Source organism: Arachis ipaensis, chromosome B3, assembly GCF_059453495.1.
Source record: "Arachis ipaensis isolate K30076 ecotype BB chromosome B3, ASM5945349v1, whole genome shotgun sequence".
Lineage (NCBI taxonomy): Eukaryota > Viridiplantae > Streptophyta > Magnoliopsida > Fabales > Fabaceae > Arachis > Arachis ipaensis.
The window spans coordinates 145,391,401-145,408,481 of record NC_142438.1 but is presented as its reverse complement, the minus strand read 5'-3'; the positions used below and the strand labels follow the sequence as shown (position 1 = coordinate 145,408,481).

Here is a 17,081-nt window from a genome sequence, read left to right as displayed (position 1 = left end):
AAATCATTGTGGTTCAAGCATGTGAATTGTAAAAGCGATAGTGAAAGATATAATAAAATCATTTAAAGTTGGGTTAAATGATCACCTAGTGTCTCACCAAAAACTATAGCTTCCTATCAAAATAATACGGTTTGAGCTTGTAAGATGTGGACAGCAGAACACTATCTATGCAAACTAGTCCACATTTAACATTTTAAAATTTGTATATAACTAAAAAAGAATTTATGATCATTTATCTTTAAAAAATAAAGCCAATATATTGAAGTGAATAATAACTTTTCTTTTCCTGATTTTGAATTTGTTTAACTTAGAGACTCCTCTTAAATTTTGCTAATTTGAAAAGCATTTTATTCTTACCTGTAGTCTAAATGAGTTTAGATAAGTATTTCTAAAGTATAGGTATTTTTAAATGTTGATAATAGGTATAGGCACACTTAAATCCTAAACAGGATTACTCTGTCCTTCCCAATAGTAAAGTTATGAGACACTATACCCCATAATTGCAATAAGAGTTCACAATTTCAACCATCAAGTGGTGAGAATTTTCTTTCCCATTGTTGACTATCAAAAAGTGCTGACAATTATCTTAATCAATGGAAAAGAAATATTTCCTTGCCTAACAAAGATTACAAATCAATGACCCTCTTCATATATATATACTTGGTAAAAGAATTGATGAAGATTGAAGAAGAAGAATCATCAATTTACTTTAGTTACCTTTAGGCCCATACTTCTTTTCTAATTTTTATCATATCCTCCTTTTCTCCTTAACATGGTTCTGGTAATAAATACGGCTTTGGTTCAAGCAACGTGAGACTGGCTTAGTAAGAATTTGATTACACATTTCATTTGACTTCCGGCTTCAAATTGGGAGTTCGAATTTTTGGATGAAAAATTCTGAAATCTTTAATCTTTGTCAGTCAAAACTTAGTCTCTATTTTTTTGTGAGATTATTTGATACTCAACTAATACCTGGCTTATCAACTTAAATTTGGAAGTATTCTCACTGTCCCACAAAACTAATGGATCTCTTGAACTTGTTTTAGTAAAACTGGAAAATCTTTGTAATTTAAGTGTTATTTTATTTCAGACACAAGTCAATGATTGTGCTCCGTTATTTTCCCCTAGACAAAATGACTTAACTTTCTCGTGAAAATAAAATGTTAATACACTTGCGCCAAAATTAATTCATATATTTCCTGATGACAATTATGCAAACCATTTTTTCTGTTAAAATAATTAATAAGGCACCTAGAGCATTTGCTAGTTAGAATATATTTCCTATATGTTGTAAATCATAATTAAATAAGCCCTTCAATAAATATCTATCTGGATTAGCATAAAAAATCATTTCCAGTTTCAGAGCGCTAAGAAGAAATTAACTGATACAAGATACGTCAAATAAATTTCAGTGAACTACAGTTAATTAATCAAATATTAAAATCCCATGGTTACAAAAAGATTCCTATAGTGCCAAGCCTATGCAGTTAAAGAGCAAAAAGGAACATGACACCATTTCAGGGAAGGAGTCGATGCTTCTCTTGCTCTCAGGTACACTATATATAACCTACCTTATGAAAGAGAAGAAGAAGGAGAAGAGGAGGAAGAAGAAGAAAAATCATAGAACTTTTTTTCTCTCTTCAGCTAACAGCAATACTATAAAACTTGCCAAAAAGTTAAAGTTCAGCCACATAACTACTCACACTTGATGGACCTGTATATATGGCGGACAAAGAGCAGCGAGGCACGAAAACCTACGCTGCCAAGCATGAGGAAGAAGCCATAGCAGATGCAGGCCATGTAGCCGAAGAAGAACGAAGTTTGCATGAAACCAGACATATCTGATCGTGCATAGTAGTAGTACAAGCAGTAGCCGTAGATGAACAAACCAGTTGATCCACCACACAGAAAAGACCTAAAAAAACATATATCACCATTCCATCAGGACGAGAAAAGCTAAATAGGGGACTATAATGTTTAAAGTGCTGCTATCTTCAAATGATTTAGAACAGCAAAGATTTCGAAGAAACAGAATAATTGGCAAAAAACATACACATTTATGTGATTAGCTCCTCAGCTCACCCAATACTAAGGCCTTGACTGGTGGCACTATTGGGTCAATGGGCCTCAGATCAGATCCAATACAAGTGTTAGGCCAAGGCCGAATCAAATCCAAAATGCCAACTAAATAATCAACTAATTCCAAGTTTTGTATGCATTAGTCCAGAATGCCGAAATATCAATCCATCAATGAAAACCTCACAATGCCACCCACAAAAGAATACCAAGGTTAATTTTATATTTATCCTATGTTTTCTAAGTTTCTATTAGGAAAGTGGAACATTTCCCCGTGGGCGGGGGGCCCTGCTTGGGGAGGGGGAGGGGGAGGGGGGGGTGTGGGTTTGAAGATAGGAAAGCTCTTTCCTGTTCTCTATATTAGTACAAATTTTTATTTTCTACTCTCTTCCTAGTCATTGGCAGTTTCCTTTTAAACTAAGTATATAGAGGATATAAAAACTAACTGAACTTCTGATTTATGTAAGATAATATTTATATATAGTGAAAATCATAATATAAGGATATATGAACTGTAAAATTCTTAAATTACAACAGAAGGCAAAATTACATACCTCCACCACCATTCATGATCTTCAGCAGCAAGTTGAAAGTATGTCAAAGCCACAGTGATGAAAGCAGTGACAATCAAGAGAATAATGAAGACAATGAAAAGTATGCTGTAAATAGTATAGATCCTGTGGCCCCAAACACTAGCGAAAATGTAGTACAGCTCGATGTAGATGGCACTGAATGGTAGAAATCCAGCCATTGCCATCTGGGGGATGGTACTCCTGTACCAAGGCAGAGGAGGAATCTCTCGGGGATATTTTGTAGTGCGGACAGGTGCTTGGAACTCGGCTTTGCTATTTTTCCCTGCAATACCGCCCAAGACAAGTAATGGTGAAGTTACCAATGTCCATATTAGGACAATCACCAAAATTGTGCCAAATGGCAGAGCAGCAGTTGCGCTATAAACAATTGCAACTGTGTTAAGGAAACAGAACATCAGGAACAGAGGGCCACAAAAGAGGCATCCTGTCAGCAGTAAGTTTCTAACCTGTAAAACAAGAAAATAAATTTAGAAATAATTTCATTCACAGGTATTTTATCAATAAAATCCAACCATTGGCAACCATCAATGCATAAATCCATGTGTACCCAATTAGTCCCTTCAAGTTGAATATAGAAGGAAGTAGCAGTGTAGCCAGCAATGCCAGATGTGAGAGCATATATGACCACCAGTGCAGTAAATAAAGCTCCTCGGTTATAGGGATAAAATACACCAACCAGTGCAAGAGTGAAAATGAAAATGGTACTGCACAAACAAATGGAAATAGAAATGACATTTGATAAAGTTTACAACTTATATTGGGCAAACAAGCTTCAACATAGACAGGGTAAAAGGGCATTAGAAGATTCTTACAGAGCAAACAATTGAGTACCAGAACCTAAGGCAGCTGCAAACAATGATTTATTCTTTGGAAACCGGAAAACATCACCATGAATATATTTCCACCCTGTCTCCTCTTGATCATCAGCAGCTTCCTCATCTTGTGCATATCTGTGGGAAATTATAGCAGATAAGATACAAGAAAAAGAAAACTAATAGAGCAACGCTCTAAGTAATAAGATTATAATCCGGTGCTCAATAGCAAGTCATACTTCATAAAATCATTCTTTAAGACACGCATGAGAATGGTGGCCAGAAAACCAGTCAGAAGAAGAACTGTTACACAGGAGTTTATGATTGAGAACCAATGAATCTCTAAGTGATGTGGCAAAGAAGAAGACTGAGAATATTTTTCCATTCTCCTCTCAAAAGGAATATCTGTTGGCTTCCATTTTGCAGAATAAAGAAACTCAGTTTCAACTTCCTTGTCCTCAGTAAGGTCCACAACAGAATGAGGATCCATGCGGGCACTGATTTCAATCACACGATCTTTGTTGTATAGAACGTCGAACTGAATGTGCTTGTAAAGGAAATACTTATACTCGCTGGGGTCATTTTTCCCTTCTTTGTCAATTGTTCCAATAAATCCCCAGATTGGCAAGTCATCATAGTACATTTGGAAGTAATAATCCTTTTTAACTGCTTCTCGGAACCGAGCAACATCCTTCTTTGTGAGCTTCTTCTTGCAGACAGAGACCGAGTCCTTATCCTTATTGAAGTCAAGAACATAAGGAGCACTCACAAGGCGGTCTCCATTCAACACCTCACCAAGTGCTTCAGTCTTTTCTTTCTCATGACCTGGCATGCAAATTTACTCCTTTCAGGATACATACATTAAGAATCTAATACAAGCAGGAAAATGACTTAAGAAAGCAGCATATTGCCCTATTCCCTGTTCAGATAGATGAATGAATAAGCCTTCCATTTTTTTTTTAGAAAAAAGAGGAAACTAGACAGGGTCTAACTCATCTCTCACATGCTTACCTTGTTAAGTAATCACATTTGTCATTAATACTTACAGAGAGAGAGAGAGAGAGAGAGAGAGAGAGAGAGAGAGAGAGAATGATGCATAAGCTCTACTAAAACCAGTAAATACAGTAATAAAGGTTAAAGCGAGCAATAAATACCAAGAGCTGAAGAATAAATTCAGCACCTACCTGTTGAACAGAATGGCAGGTCAAAATACCGGTAAGTTTCACTGAAAACCAAACAGATAAATAAAATAAGAAATTTGAATGATAAACATAGACAGACCATAACAACCCATAAGAACTTCACCTCAATACCATAAAAAGCAACAAGAATTCTGAAACAATATCACATTTTGAACACAACCAAACACCGAAAATGGCTCAAATCGTTGAAAAATAGAAGAAGCCAAAACAAAACTAAGCATAGAATCAGACACCAACGCCAGTCTCACACACATACATGCACACTCAAGAAACGGAATCATTTCGCAGTTGACGCCTATGGGATCCTATAAATAAGGAATCTTCAATTTCAGAATCAGAGATTCGAAATGAGGAGATTGAATAGGAACGAAACGGATCGGCGGGGGGGAAGGGCCATACCTAGGGTTGTGAAAGGGACCGACTTTGTTGGCGTAGAGAGGAACAGGGTCACCTTCGTTGTAACGGTGGTTTGAAGCATCGGATCTGACATGAGTTGCGAGGAGAGAGGCTAGAATCGCGAGAGAAAAGAGCAGCGTCGAGAACTGGGCCCTTCCCATGGCGCACACACACCCTGCACTTTCTATCTTCTTGTTTCTCTGCTTTCTTCAAGCTTCAATCAGATAAGAAATAAATCAGAGAGAGAGAGAGAGAGAGAGAGATTTTGGTAAATGACCAAATTAATTAACAGAGAAAAAAAATTATAAATTTTTACTAATAAGACAAATTTATAATAGTGTTTTGTCCTTTTGCCTTTGTAAGTTTGTATTTTTCATTTTTTCATCTTCTTTGTTTCAATAATTTTTCTTCTATTTTCGAAGGTGACAAAAGGATGTGACGAGTCATGTGACTCAAAAGTCGTAAAATTAAAATTATTTTAATATTTATCCATGTAAAAAATCTAGTTCACCAATTATGTGATAATTAATTTATATTTGTGCATTTAGTGGTTAAAACATTTGAATGGAAATTAATAAAAGATTTTGCAAAAGGGAAAACAACTAAGAAGAGATTCATAATTAAAAGGAAAGGTCAAGTCAGAATTCAACCAAACTAAGATGAACAAGATAGTTTTCTTTTCTTATCAAAATTTTATTCATCTGCACAAGAAAACGGTGAAATCAACATTCTTTAGAATTGCAAAGTTTACATGATCAATCATAAGCTTTAATTTCACGCTTACAAATATATTATGTACAAAAATGTTTCTACGAAAGCATCATTTATTAAACAAAACAACTACATATCTCAGCTACTGTCCCATTCCTTCAAGTCAAGAATGGGGAAAAGATAGGGTGCTTGGAGAATCAATCCTGACAAGAAGATCTTCTTCAACAACTGAATCATCATCACTTGAGTAATCTCCATGATGCTGCACTCTACTTTCAGTGTTTTGTAGAGGTTGGTTTGGAGCATTTTGTTGTGCTAAGTCACTCACTTCACGGCCCTTGTTTGCAGTGACAGCACTTTCTGATTTTACTGACAAAAGTGGACGCCCCTGTTGTGGCACAATGCTTGGGTATGACAAACTAAGAGCCGGTTTAGTCTGATTGCTCGTCGAACTTCGGCTCCGGCCAGGGATCCGTAATTCCACCTTCCATCAAAATAAAATCAAGTTAGACACAACAACATCAGCATTCCATGTTAATTGTCATTGCTTGCTGATCAAGCAACTACTAAACAATAAATGGCATGTTGAATTGCATGAAACCAACATACCATGCTCCCGTAGATGCTCAACTGCATTGCTCTTGCAGACAAATTAGTTATTTGTCGGCCGTTCCCTTCGGAATTGTGCCGATGGGGCTTCTGCTTGTAGAAGTTTTCAGGCCAGCTCATAAGACCGCTGTGTTCTCTGCTACGTAAGGTTCTATGGGGATGTTCCATGGAATGTGATAATAACGAATTTGATCTTCTAGCAGGAGGAGAATCAGACTCAAATGCTGCAATGTCAAATATGATTACCCTTGCTCTAGCTTCAACTAGATAAGACGATCCTTGATGAGAAAAACTACTTTCCCTGATACCTGTATGTATAATTCAAGGTAAAAGATTTATCAAATTCATTTTCTACTTCATCCATAATCACAAAAGTTTTCAAGACAGTAAGATCAAATACCTGAACTTGACAAACTGTGGAAGCTTAGATTCCCTTGTGAAGAGAGCAGGACTGCTGGTGCTGTTACCAGTTCTTGACGAGCTTGAGTTTTGACATATCCTTCTAGCAAGAATGCGACCGAATGATTCGGTATTTCTATTGTCTCTCCTCTTATGTATATTGTCATTTGTGATCTTTCAGCAATAATGGCTCTTAGTTCTTGCATAGACATTTTCTCAAATATCTGGGGAAGCAATACTTTCGAAAGGAAAATAGCACTTTCCTGAAAACCATGATTAACTTAGTTTAGCATAGCACCAAAACATATAATAAGGGCGTTAATGATTTAATGTCATAGCAAACTAACTAACTCATACCTGCCACAGGAAGTCTTCCACGGAAGGGTCTGATCCAAGGCATGAAACTATCTTGTCGGCTTCGATGAAGACACAGAACACCACGGAATCTGTGAGGACATCACAGATATACTGCCTTCCTGTCAGCACTTCATAAAGACCCAATGTGATCCCGTGTGAGAAAGTTGGATTGAAAGAGTGCTTGTTTCTTATCACCTTGCTTTCCCACTGAGAGACCGAAATATTTTCCAAGCATTAATCTTTGGAATGTTTAATCAGATAACATAATGCGAACTTCATAAAAATAATGGCTTCTTAGTTATTACCTTTACCACTCCATTAGAAATTAACCAAATTCCATTTGATCTTGATCCTTCCTTGTATAGTGTCAAGCCACGCAATTTCATCATTTCCCTGGTACCACTTATAAGTGATTCACGAACCGGAGAAGGCAGAGCACCCAACATAGGATGCATACTAGTTATTTTAGGAAGCTTCACCAAAGGAGGATTTCTGAGTAATTTCTTTAAATCAGTCTGAAAAATAAACAAATCCATTAATTGATGAACAACACAATTATAATTCCAGAGAAGAGCAAACCGTTAAGGTAACAGATGAAGAGAAAAGCATGAATATCACCAGAGGATACCTGGACAGCATCATGCAGATGCAACATCTCTTTCTCCTCCAAAATCCCAGCCTTCTCAAGGTCTTGAACATATTCAATTAAGTGATTTAGCACTACATATGTGGCTTGCCTTGTTTTCACAACTCCTAAGACCTGAATGACAGCCATCACATCAAATTGAGCCCAAAAAAAAAAAAGAGTTTATTTAACCCTCTTTAACAATAAAAAAAGATGGATTATGAAATTTAAATTGATTCGAAACCAAGATAATATTGGAGGATAATTTTTTTTAACTTGCATACCTGAGGATATGTTACACGAACATCCTCCAGGAACTTCCGTGCTTCTTCGCCTTCTGCAATGCTTTCATTGATAACAGCAGAAGCAACATCACTTTCACCTACACAAGAAGTTTTATGCAGAGAAAATCAGCAACTACACTATATATTGTATAGTTTGTAAACCAGGGTGCTTGTCACCAGGATTTACAGTGTTTATTAATACAAGATTTGTTTTCTATTTTTCACAGCAAGTCAAGGAGAAGAAACTGTATGGAATAGAGGCAACAAAAAGAGTAGAAGCTGCAAATAGTATTTCGTAAGATAAAAAGCCAAAACTTAGTGAGGTAAAAAAAACTACCTATGAAGTCATGTAATTGTTGTCGAGCAACTCTGTGTGCACGAAGAAACGCAGCACAAATATTACAAGCAGATTCCAACCTTTCCACAGTGAAGTATGTAACTAATTTTGGTGGAAGCATACTAGACTGAAGAAACTTGTAGTAATTTGGAAAGTGAACATTAGTTTTTAAGCCTTTCCAGTCACATAGAGGCTCATGTGAAGCCAAATCTATTGCCTCCTCCACAGATAACATTAGAATATTAGCTGTCGTTTGAGAAATTCGTCCTTCATCAAGCATCTCCCAGTAAGCAGCTTGGACACCTAATATGAGCAACAAGCTCTCAAATTAGTCATGATACTAATGTGGTTGAAGCAATCAAGTTCATAATATTAGAAAACTATCATACTCAGACTATAAGGATAATGTAAAAGTTGCTAACCATTGAGAAGGCGTACTCGTATGTCTTTCAAATTCATAGCATCCAGATTAGTATCACTTTCAGATGGGCCGTGAGGATGAACACGTTCACCTTCAATGTTATTTAGGCAGGAGATATATCTCTTCACTGTGGCCCAATCAGCAGGCCCTAGTTCCTCATCATCTCCAAGTTCACCAAAAGCTTCTAGTGCTTTGTTCAACATTTCATACTTTGTGAAATCAAGGATACGTTTCTGTTAATTATACGATCAAATTATTAGGGCAAAGGCCAAATATAACTTGAAAGACAAGACTTCTGAAGGTATATCCTTATATCAGAGTGGAGATATTGTTTCACAAGTAAGATAGAAATTGAAGCATTAAGGCACCATTTAATGCATGAGATAACAGAATGTTTTATCCCTTAGAGCTAGAAGATAAGCTGAACTTAGAAGATCTGGAATGCTGACCTTTGCAGCTGTTAACTTGTCCATGTCAAGGTAGTGTAAAACGAACTGTGTTGTCGAACCATTCACTATAAGTGTTAAAAACACAATACCACCAGTGAAGAAAACAAACTGCACAAGCAAAAGGTATTTGAGTGATGAATCTAATGTCCTTGTAAAGTCATAATTAAATCCTAAACCCAGAACATACCAGTGTTCCTGTCTCTGGAGTCAATTCAAGTGATCGACCACTCGAACGCTGAACAAACCCAAAATTTAATAATTAAAAGATTAAACTAATAATAAGATAGTATGTGCATAAAGAAATTCAGAAAATTAGCAATAAAGGAGATGAAGTGTTTGGCTAAAAAATGCAGCTTTCATTAGTCATTGAATACTTGCCTTGACTGATAATGAAAGTGACAAGGCAACTGCCCCTCGCAATCCTGACCAGATTAGAATACTAGCTTCTTTCCAATCCAAGCCATATCCAAAATACCTTAGCAAGGGAAATAATGCACCAACTACGATGCATCTCGACACTTGAACATAAACATAGAGAAGCAAGAGGTGGGTCCATGATGTTCCTTCAACAGAACCAAGAATTTGCAGTGAGTCTTTTAGACTCAACAAACATACATTTTTATCAAGAGCAACTAAATGGAAAAGTGAGAGTATAATCAATGGCCTACTGAGCAAAGAAGATAATTTAAGAGGTAAATACTACCATGATGGAAGACATTGTCATCACCAAGTACTCCTTCAGCTATAACAACTCCACTGCAAAAAGAAGATAACATAAAAAATAACAATAAAAAAGGGCATGAAAAGCTTGATTCACAAGTTATATCAATTGATTGTTATGATTTGAGAATCCATTTATGATCTTACCTCAAGATGAAAATTAATGTATTAGCAATATATGCAACCATTTCCCTGGAGAAAATAAAGTCAGTCAGTAAAATAAGTATTTACTGTTCTACATAGATTTAGATAATTAGATTCCTTTTATCTATTTCCTATTATCATCACTAGAATGAATGTTGTTGAAAATAAGGAAAATCAGAATGATGTCCTATAAGTATATAATTTATATAAACAAGTAGAAGCAAGAAGTATACCAAAAGATATGTAAACTTTGTTGACTTTCACCCTTAAAAGCTGTCCTTGCAAATGCAGAATAGAACCTGTAGAAAAATTTCAAAAACTAGATTTCCAAATATTAAGAGATTAATGCTAAAGATTGACTTACATTCCCAACGACATGACAGTCAAAACACCAGATAGATCAGCACCCTCTTGAGCCTATAGAAGCATTAAGGACAAAAACCAAAGATGATTGTAAGATTTCAAGTTTTTAACAGATATAACCTCTCATCTTACTTAAAGATGCATCATGCATGCAATAAATTAATAACTATTCATAGTACAAATACAATCTTTCAACTACTAATCCAAGTTCAAAAGCAACTTACAGTGAAGTAAGCAATGTAGCTAACGGCAAGTGTAAGGGAAATCTCTATCACTGTATCATTAAAAATAAACCCAAGCCATAAAACAGATGCTATCCCAAAAGCAACACCAATTCCTACACTGGAGCAAGAGCAGAGAGGGTCACAGAAGCAAAAATAATTTTTGCCGGTAAAACAACAAAGAAGGTGAAACCTACGCTCCAAATGAGACTTGCACTAGAAATTTGATAACATCAACCCAATTGTAGGTGCTACCAAGAACCATCCGATAGAATAAAGTATAAACCACAATAGCCGTCCTAGAAAAGAATGAAGATAGAGCTTAATCAAAGGAAAACTGAAAAGACTTCTCTAAAAGAATATCATTTATCACTTCATTCTATGTGTTAAAGGCTTGAAGCCAGTTCCTATATCCCAATTAAATGAAGAGAAAAGGAACTAAATCAGAATACCCATCATTCATCAAGGATTCGCCTTCAATTATTGTGCTTAGTTTTTTACTGGCACCGAGCTCCTTCAACAAAGCTACAACTGCAACAGGATCAGTTGCGCTCAGAAGTCCCCCAAGCAATAGTGATGTTTTCCAACTCCAATTATAAGGAAAAGTTAGCTGCATTATGCCAAGGGGGTTACAAAATCATATCAGTATCACATCACCGATGAAATATGAACACATTGGTTCACATACCTTCAAAACAGCTCCAAGACAAAAGGTTGAAATCACAACTCCAGGACCAGCTAGTAAGATCATTTGAGCAATACACCTCTACAACACCAACCAAAACGGAAACTGAGGTTCAGTCAATATTCTGAAAGCAAAACAATATTACAAGCATGCATACATATATGAGCTAGGAAGTGGCATAACAGTATCACTTTATAACTAAAGTCAGTTTGTAGTAATACAAAAATTCGGGGAAAAGAACCTTGATTTGGTGAACTTCCATTGAGAATGAGCTCTCAAAAAGGAGAGCAGGAAGAAAAACGGCCAACAGAAGTTCTGGATCAATCTCTGCCCCTGCATATAAAAAAGTAGAATTCCTAGTTCCTTCAATGAATTTTAAAGAACGAGCAGTGATGATCAAAGCTCTTTAAGTTGGAAGATTTTCAAAATTTCATGTCAATACGCATGTTTCAAAGCAGTAAAATGAAAAGCACTTGCTTTTCTTTTAATGGGAAGTGCTTAAATTCCAAAATAAATTGAATAAAAAGAGAACAAACTTACAAATACGAATTCCATCTCCAATCTTTCCCAGCCGATGATGAGTACCATACTCTATTCAGGAGTTAACAATTAATCAGTCATGCACTTTTTTTCAAAAAAAAAATGAAAGGCAATCGGGTGCTTATTATATAAACAGTGTATAGATTATTAACACCCCCCCCCCCCCCAAAAAAAAAAAAAAATTCCTTAGTTCGTCTTGATCGTTTTCATACTGATCCAAATGACATTGCAAAGTAGGCAAATATGTTGTCTCCTCTGTATTTTTCTTTACCCCTTTGTACACAGACAAGGCAGCCTATCCTTATCCAGCAAAGTCAACTTTCCCCATATGGGTTCAAATTCCCTTTTGAAACCAAAAACCTGATGCTTGAAATTGAATAGATAAATACTGAAAGAGAAAAGGTCAACTATAATAAGACAAGAGGGGAAGGTACCTATGGAACCAAGGGCAATGCCAATGATGAGCAAGGCAACAGTGTAAGGGACTCTGGTGCCGCGGAGGAGGTGCCTGCATGCAATCCCAAGTACCATACTGATACCAAAGAAGACGACCGCATCAGATGGATTCCCAGTCTCTGCAAAATTACCAGAAGAAGAAGAAGAAGGAGACGGAGAAGAAACATCAGCAGCAACAGCAGCAGCAGCAACATCAGCAAGGGAAAAAGGTTGTGGTTCTTCCAAGAGCTTGTAAGCAATCACCGATGCTGTGACTGCCGCCATTCAAAGCAAACTGAGATGTCAGCTTCAGCAGGCAGAAAGAGAGAGAAGAGAAGGGGGGTGCCAACTTGTTCAATAATGATGTTTGTATGTGGGATATAGATCCGATTTGCACGTTTCAATGGTTTGAGCCTTTGAGGGACACTCATGAACCAATTACAAGTACAACTACGACACGACAGAAATATGACAATGAATAAATAATAAATAGTGAGTGAGTGAGTGAATGAGAAGATCGTTGACTGAATTAATATTATAACAACAATCCCAGACCAACGAAGCTTTTTTAAGGTCAATATACATGTTATATGAACATGAGCGTGTGATTCCCTTTCCTGTACAGTGGACACAACTCCATGTGTTTCTGTTTTATTCTAAGAACATATTCATTTATTCTTGCGCTTGATTCCATTTCCCCATGTTCTTCGACTCCCTCCCTATTACTGCTTCGACTTTTTTGTTAGACGGTCCATTTCGTGATTTAGCTTTAGTATAACACTCTCTTATCTTCTTGTATAAAGCAACTCAAAACACACCATCCTTTTTATCACTAGATAAAAAAGTCGTTCACAAAAAGAGTAGTTAAGAAAGTATGCAGCAGTAGTAGTAGGAGTAGCATGTGGTTATCTCATCATAAGTTGACTTGATTCGAGTAAAATTAGTTCAGGTTCAGTTACTTTTGTATAGATTAGTTGAGCTTCAATAGACTTTTAGGTACCAAGGAAGCAAAAATCAACATACTAAGTTAATGGTTTTGAAAAGAAGAAATACAAGTACATGGGTAATTTTGAGTGACGTACATATTAATCCAATTCAGGTATCTTTTGCCCTGTTTATGTTATGTATGAGCAAGTGAAGCTACTGAATAACTGCTTCAATATATTTTAACCCTTCAAGCCTCGTATAGCATTCCAACTTCAATCCTTTGCTGTAATGGAACCCGAAGCGCAGGCAAACCGGATCTACAGTTGCTGTGCATGAATTCATAGAAACCAAGCATGATTTTATCAAACCAGCCACAGTTCAGGCCAATGTAGAATCTAGTCTTTCCGCGAACATGAACAACCCCGGCACATCTTGCTTCTTCTAAACTGGAAACTTCTTGCTCAATCTCTTGAGAATCAGGTTCAGCATTACCAGAGCAGTTCTTTATATGTAGTATCAAACTACCAATAACTTGACTTACAAAGTCATCTTCAAAATGTAGAGCATCTGCATAGCCATATTGGATTACACAACCATACACCCCTTCAAGATTTGATTTCTTGATTACAATCCTCTCATGTGGATCAACCTTGGGGACTAATAAATATCTGAGAGTTGTGAATATGGTGACCTTATGAAGGGATTTCATGTTCTTAATGTAATGGCCAAGAATAGGAGTCAACCCATCTTGAATGTTAGAATAAAAGAAGCATATTCCAGGAACCCTTTGAACACTAGGGTCAGCTAAAAGTTCTTCAAGTCTATGAAAGCTTATCTTCTGGGTTATCTCATACTCGATTTTTCTTTGTCTACCATAAAACCAACCGAACATGATGAATGCAAGGACAAATGATATGGCAAAAGGAATCCATCCACCTTCAGAAAATTTAGTGAAAACGGCACTGACGTAAACCCCTTCCATGATGAAAAACACAACAAAGTAAAGGGTAACCAGCACAACTGGGGTTCTCCATATCATGATCATGACTAATGTAAGTAATATAGTGGTGATAAGCATTACTAGGCTCACAACGACACCTGCAATAGATGTCATATACCAACATCAGAGGACAGACAGCAAGTAGTTTCAGTTACAGATTAGAAGACAGCTTTCAAGTTGTGACATAGTGAAAGCTGAAATAGAAACTGACATACCAAAAGCATTTCCAATATCTTTTCCATCTCCAAAAATGAGTATTACAGCAACACAAAGGACCATCAGGATGTAGTTCACTTCAGGAGAGTATACCTCTCCTTCTTTACTGTGAGATGTGTGTACAACCTTTACTCGAGGAAAATAATCCAGTACCACAGATTGCTTGATGATGGAAAATGTAGCTGAGATTAATGACTGGCTAGCAACAACTGCAGCTGATGTAGAAATAATAAAAATAGGCCAGTACACTGAAGTTGGTATAAATTTGTAGAATCCATCATCATGGTCATTGGGATTCTTGATCAAGTATGCTGTCTGTCCCGCATAAGTGAGAACTAAAGATGGGTAGATTGTGAATAGAAAAGCTATCTGTTACCAAATACAAAAGAAGAAAAGGTGGGAATTCTGTTAATTGGCTGAAAAGGAATCATAGCTTTGTAAGGCATACCAAAAAATAAAATGAAACAAAGTTAACCTGAATAGACCTCTGATTGAAATGACCAAGATCAGCAAACATTGCCTCAGAACCTGTCAAAGTGAAAAATTAAGAATGAACAAAGGGAAAGATAATACGAAAATACACATTGCACATCCACATACAGAAGAAAGGGAAATCTTTCATTTCCCCTTAGAAGTAATCAAGTTTTATATTTAAGAAAGTGATCACTTTATTCATCTCAAACATTAAGTTGCAAGTCTCTCTTTGCACAATTCTCATATAGCAAATTTAGTCAATAGCCAAATCAGAGCATGCCAAGTTGATAATATAATAACATGAATTGACAGAAAAACAAAGAAGTCCTTGAATTGAAAGATAATATTCCTACTTCTGTATCAATGGACAATGACGATGAATATTATCAAGATGATAAGAGACACACATACCTGTAATGCAGAGGACAGTACCACCAAGTAAAAGCCAGCCAGCTTTTCCATTTCTCCAAAAGAAATGGAAAATATAGTGAGGAGATATAGCCTTGAAAATACTAGGATAATGGTGTATGATGCTGTAAATTCCTACAAGTGGGGTACAAAAGGTCCATGCACCCATTATTGGGGAAAAGAGGAAACTCACGCGTGATGTGCCAAATTTTTGCAATAAAAACAAAACAACCAAGACAATTGCAGAGAGTGCTTCCACAAGTGCTGCAGCAGCATGAGCCAAAACAGAAATCATGGTTATATAAACCAGGAGAGTAAATTGTCTGACAATGTCATAAAGCTTTAATCTACTCTGCCAAGCAAAAATCACTTCCTATGTTGCACCATTAAGATGTTATAGCTTTGTATTTCACATAAAAAACCAAAATTTCGACAAAAGAAGCAAACCTTCCAAAGTTTTATTGTACTTTCTAAACTATGGAATCTGCAACTTAAGCTCACAAAGTCACAATAGTACTGTATAAATTTAAAACTTACATTTGCTTACTGAGGGAAAAGGTGCTCTTAGTCCATCCATTGCTGATAACACTGAGAATGAATTTACATAGCTGAGTTAATGAAAACATTTTCAATAAGAAAAGCCATCAAATTATTAGAAAAGATTATTGACCAAACCTGAAATTGCAGGCGTAAGTATGCCATCACCGATAATCATGCAAGTTCCTAGCATAGCAAGAAAGAGCAAAAGTCGTCGAGCAACTATGCTTCTCTCAAACAATTTGGCAAGCCAAGTTTGTGCTTCAACACCCCTTTCTATGCGTGAATAAGTACTTGAATTAGAATATACCTGATTAGATGGAAGGATTCCAATATTCAATCGTCTGCAAAGTAAAGAATACAAGGCAAAAGTTCCACCTGTACCGAATTCAGATAGGTTAAGATTGAAAAATTGAATGATGCGATGAAAAAGGAGTTGTAGTAACTAGTAAGTAATACCTTCACCGTGATCATCAGCATGGATGGCTATGGTGGCGTACTTGACAAGCGCAATGAGAGTGAGAGTCCAGAACATGATGCTGTATATGCCGAGATAGTCATCTTCGGTTGGAGAGTTCAACGGCATTGAAGGATAAACATAAAGCGGTGACGTCACGAGGCCTCCAAAGACGACTCCCAGGGTCCTGTAAGCCAGCAAGAGTGTCTCCCTTATCTCCTTCTCCTTCCCCTGAGAAGGAGGAGGAGTGGCGGCGAAGTGGAGGTTGAGTACGACGCCGTTTGACATGATCGCTTGGAATTACAAGTCAGCAGAGTGGCAGAGACGTATTGGCGCTCCTCCCTCGTTTTTCTAGTTTTGTCTTGTTTGCCACGTCCCCAAAGATTTCTGGACTCTCAAAAAGACTTGTTGGTTGAAAATCGTTATGATTAAATTAATTATTAATTAATATAATAAAAAGTACTCCATGGCTCCCAAACCAAAGTGATTTCAAGGTATGGAGCTCTATAATGGTCCTTTTCCCAACAACTACTGCCAAGATCTAATGAAGCATGAAGGAGATGAGATATTCTTGCCTTTTAAAACTCAACAAATTTTAGATTTGCCCAGCCCACTTAAGTTTAACAATGTAGCTCACTCATTTTACTAGAAGCATTCTCGATCTCGAAGTTACAACTTACAAT

General features: G+C 36.7%; 3 protein-coding genes across 3 annotated transcripts; all 3 read right to left on the bottom strand.

The window, feature by feature from the left end:
• Nucleotides 1–1,406: 1,406 nt before the first annotated feature.
• On the bottom strand, nucleotides 1,407–5,399 carry LOC107632103 (transmembrane 9 superfamily member 3). The gene is made up of 7 exons (XM_016335748.3): nucleotides 5,083–5,399; nucleotides 4,666–4,706; nucleotides 3,721–4,306; nucleotides 3,482–3,619; nucleotides 3,217–3,373; nucleotides 2,631–3,115; nucleotides 1,407–1,915 (listed from the first exon to the last, which is right to left on the bottom strand). The coding sequence occupies exons 1-7, from the start codon at nucleotides 5,238–5,240 to the stop codon at nucleotides 1,696–1,698; spliced, it is 1,785 nt and encodes a 594-aa protein (XP_016191234.1). The 5' UTR covers nucleotides 5,241–5,399; the 3' UTR covers nucleotides 1,407–1,695.
• Nucleotides 5,400–5,751: 352 nt separating this feature from the next.
• SOS1 (sodium proton exchanger, putative (NHX7) (SOS1)) lies at nucleotides 5,752–13,244 on the bottom strand. Its single transcript, XM_016335749.3, has 23 exons — nucleotides 12,379–13,244; nucleotides 11,945–11,995; nucleotides 11,646–11,737; nucleotides 11,408–11,485; nucleotides 11,172–11,329; nucleotides 10,917–11,018; nucleotides 10,723–10,840; nucleotides 10,500–10,552; nucleotides 10,369–10,434; nucleotides 10,139–10,183; nucleotides 9,975–10,027; nucleotides 9,650–9,834; nucleotides 9,459–9,506; nucleotides 9,272–9,379; nucleotides 8,824–9,055; nucleotides 8,402–8,704; nucleotides 8,065–8,162; nucleotides 7,784–7,915; nucleotides 7,461–7,670; nucleotides 7,156–7,362; nucleotides 6,800–7,061; nucleotides 6,400–6,707; nucleotides 5,752–6,274 (listed from the first exon to the last, which is right to left on the bottom strand). Exons 1-23 carry the CDS (start codon nucleotides 12,662–12,664, stop codon nucleotides 5,954–5,956), a joined length of 3,516 nt encoding a protein of 1,171 aa, XP_016191235.1. The 5' UTR covers nucleotides 12,665–13,244; the 3' UTR covers nucleotides 5,752–5,953.
• A 125-nt stretch (nucleotides 13,245–13,369) lies between these two features.
• LOC107632105 (putative potassium transporter 17) lies at nucleotides 13,370–17,081 on the bottom strand. The gene is made up of 7 exons (XM_016335751.3): nucleotides 16,401–17,081; nucleotides 16,080–16,319; nucleotides 15,942–15,992; nucleotides 15,408–15,668; nucleotides 14,998–15,050; nucleotides 14,522–14,891; nucleotides 13,370–14,404 (listed from the first exon to the last, which is right to left on the bottom strand). The coding sequence occupies exons 1-7, from the start codon at nucleotides 16,684–16,686 to the stop codon at nucleotides 13,554–13,556; spliced, it is 2,112 nt and encodes a 703-aa protein (XP_016191237.1). The 5' UTR covers nucleotides 16,687–17,081; the 3' UTR covers nucleotides 13,370–13,553.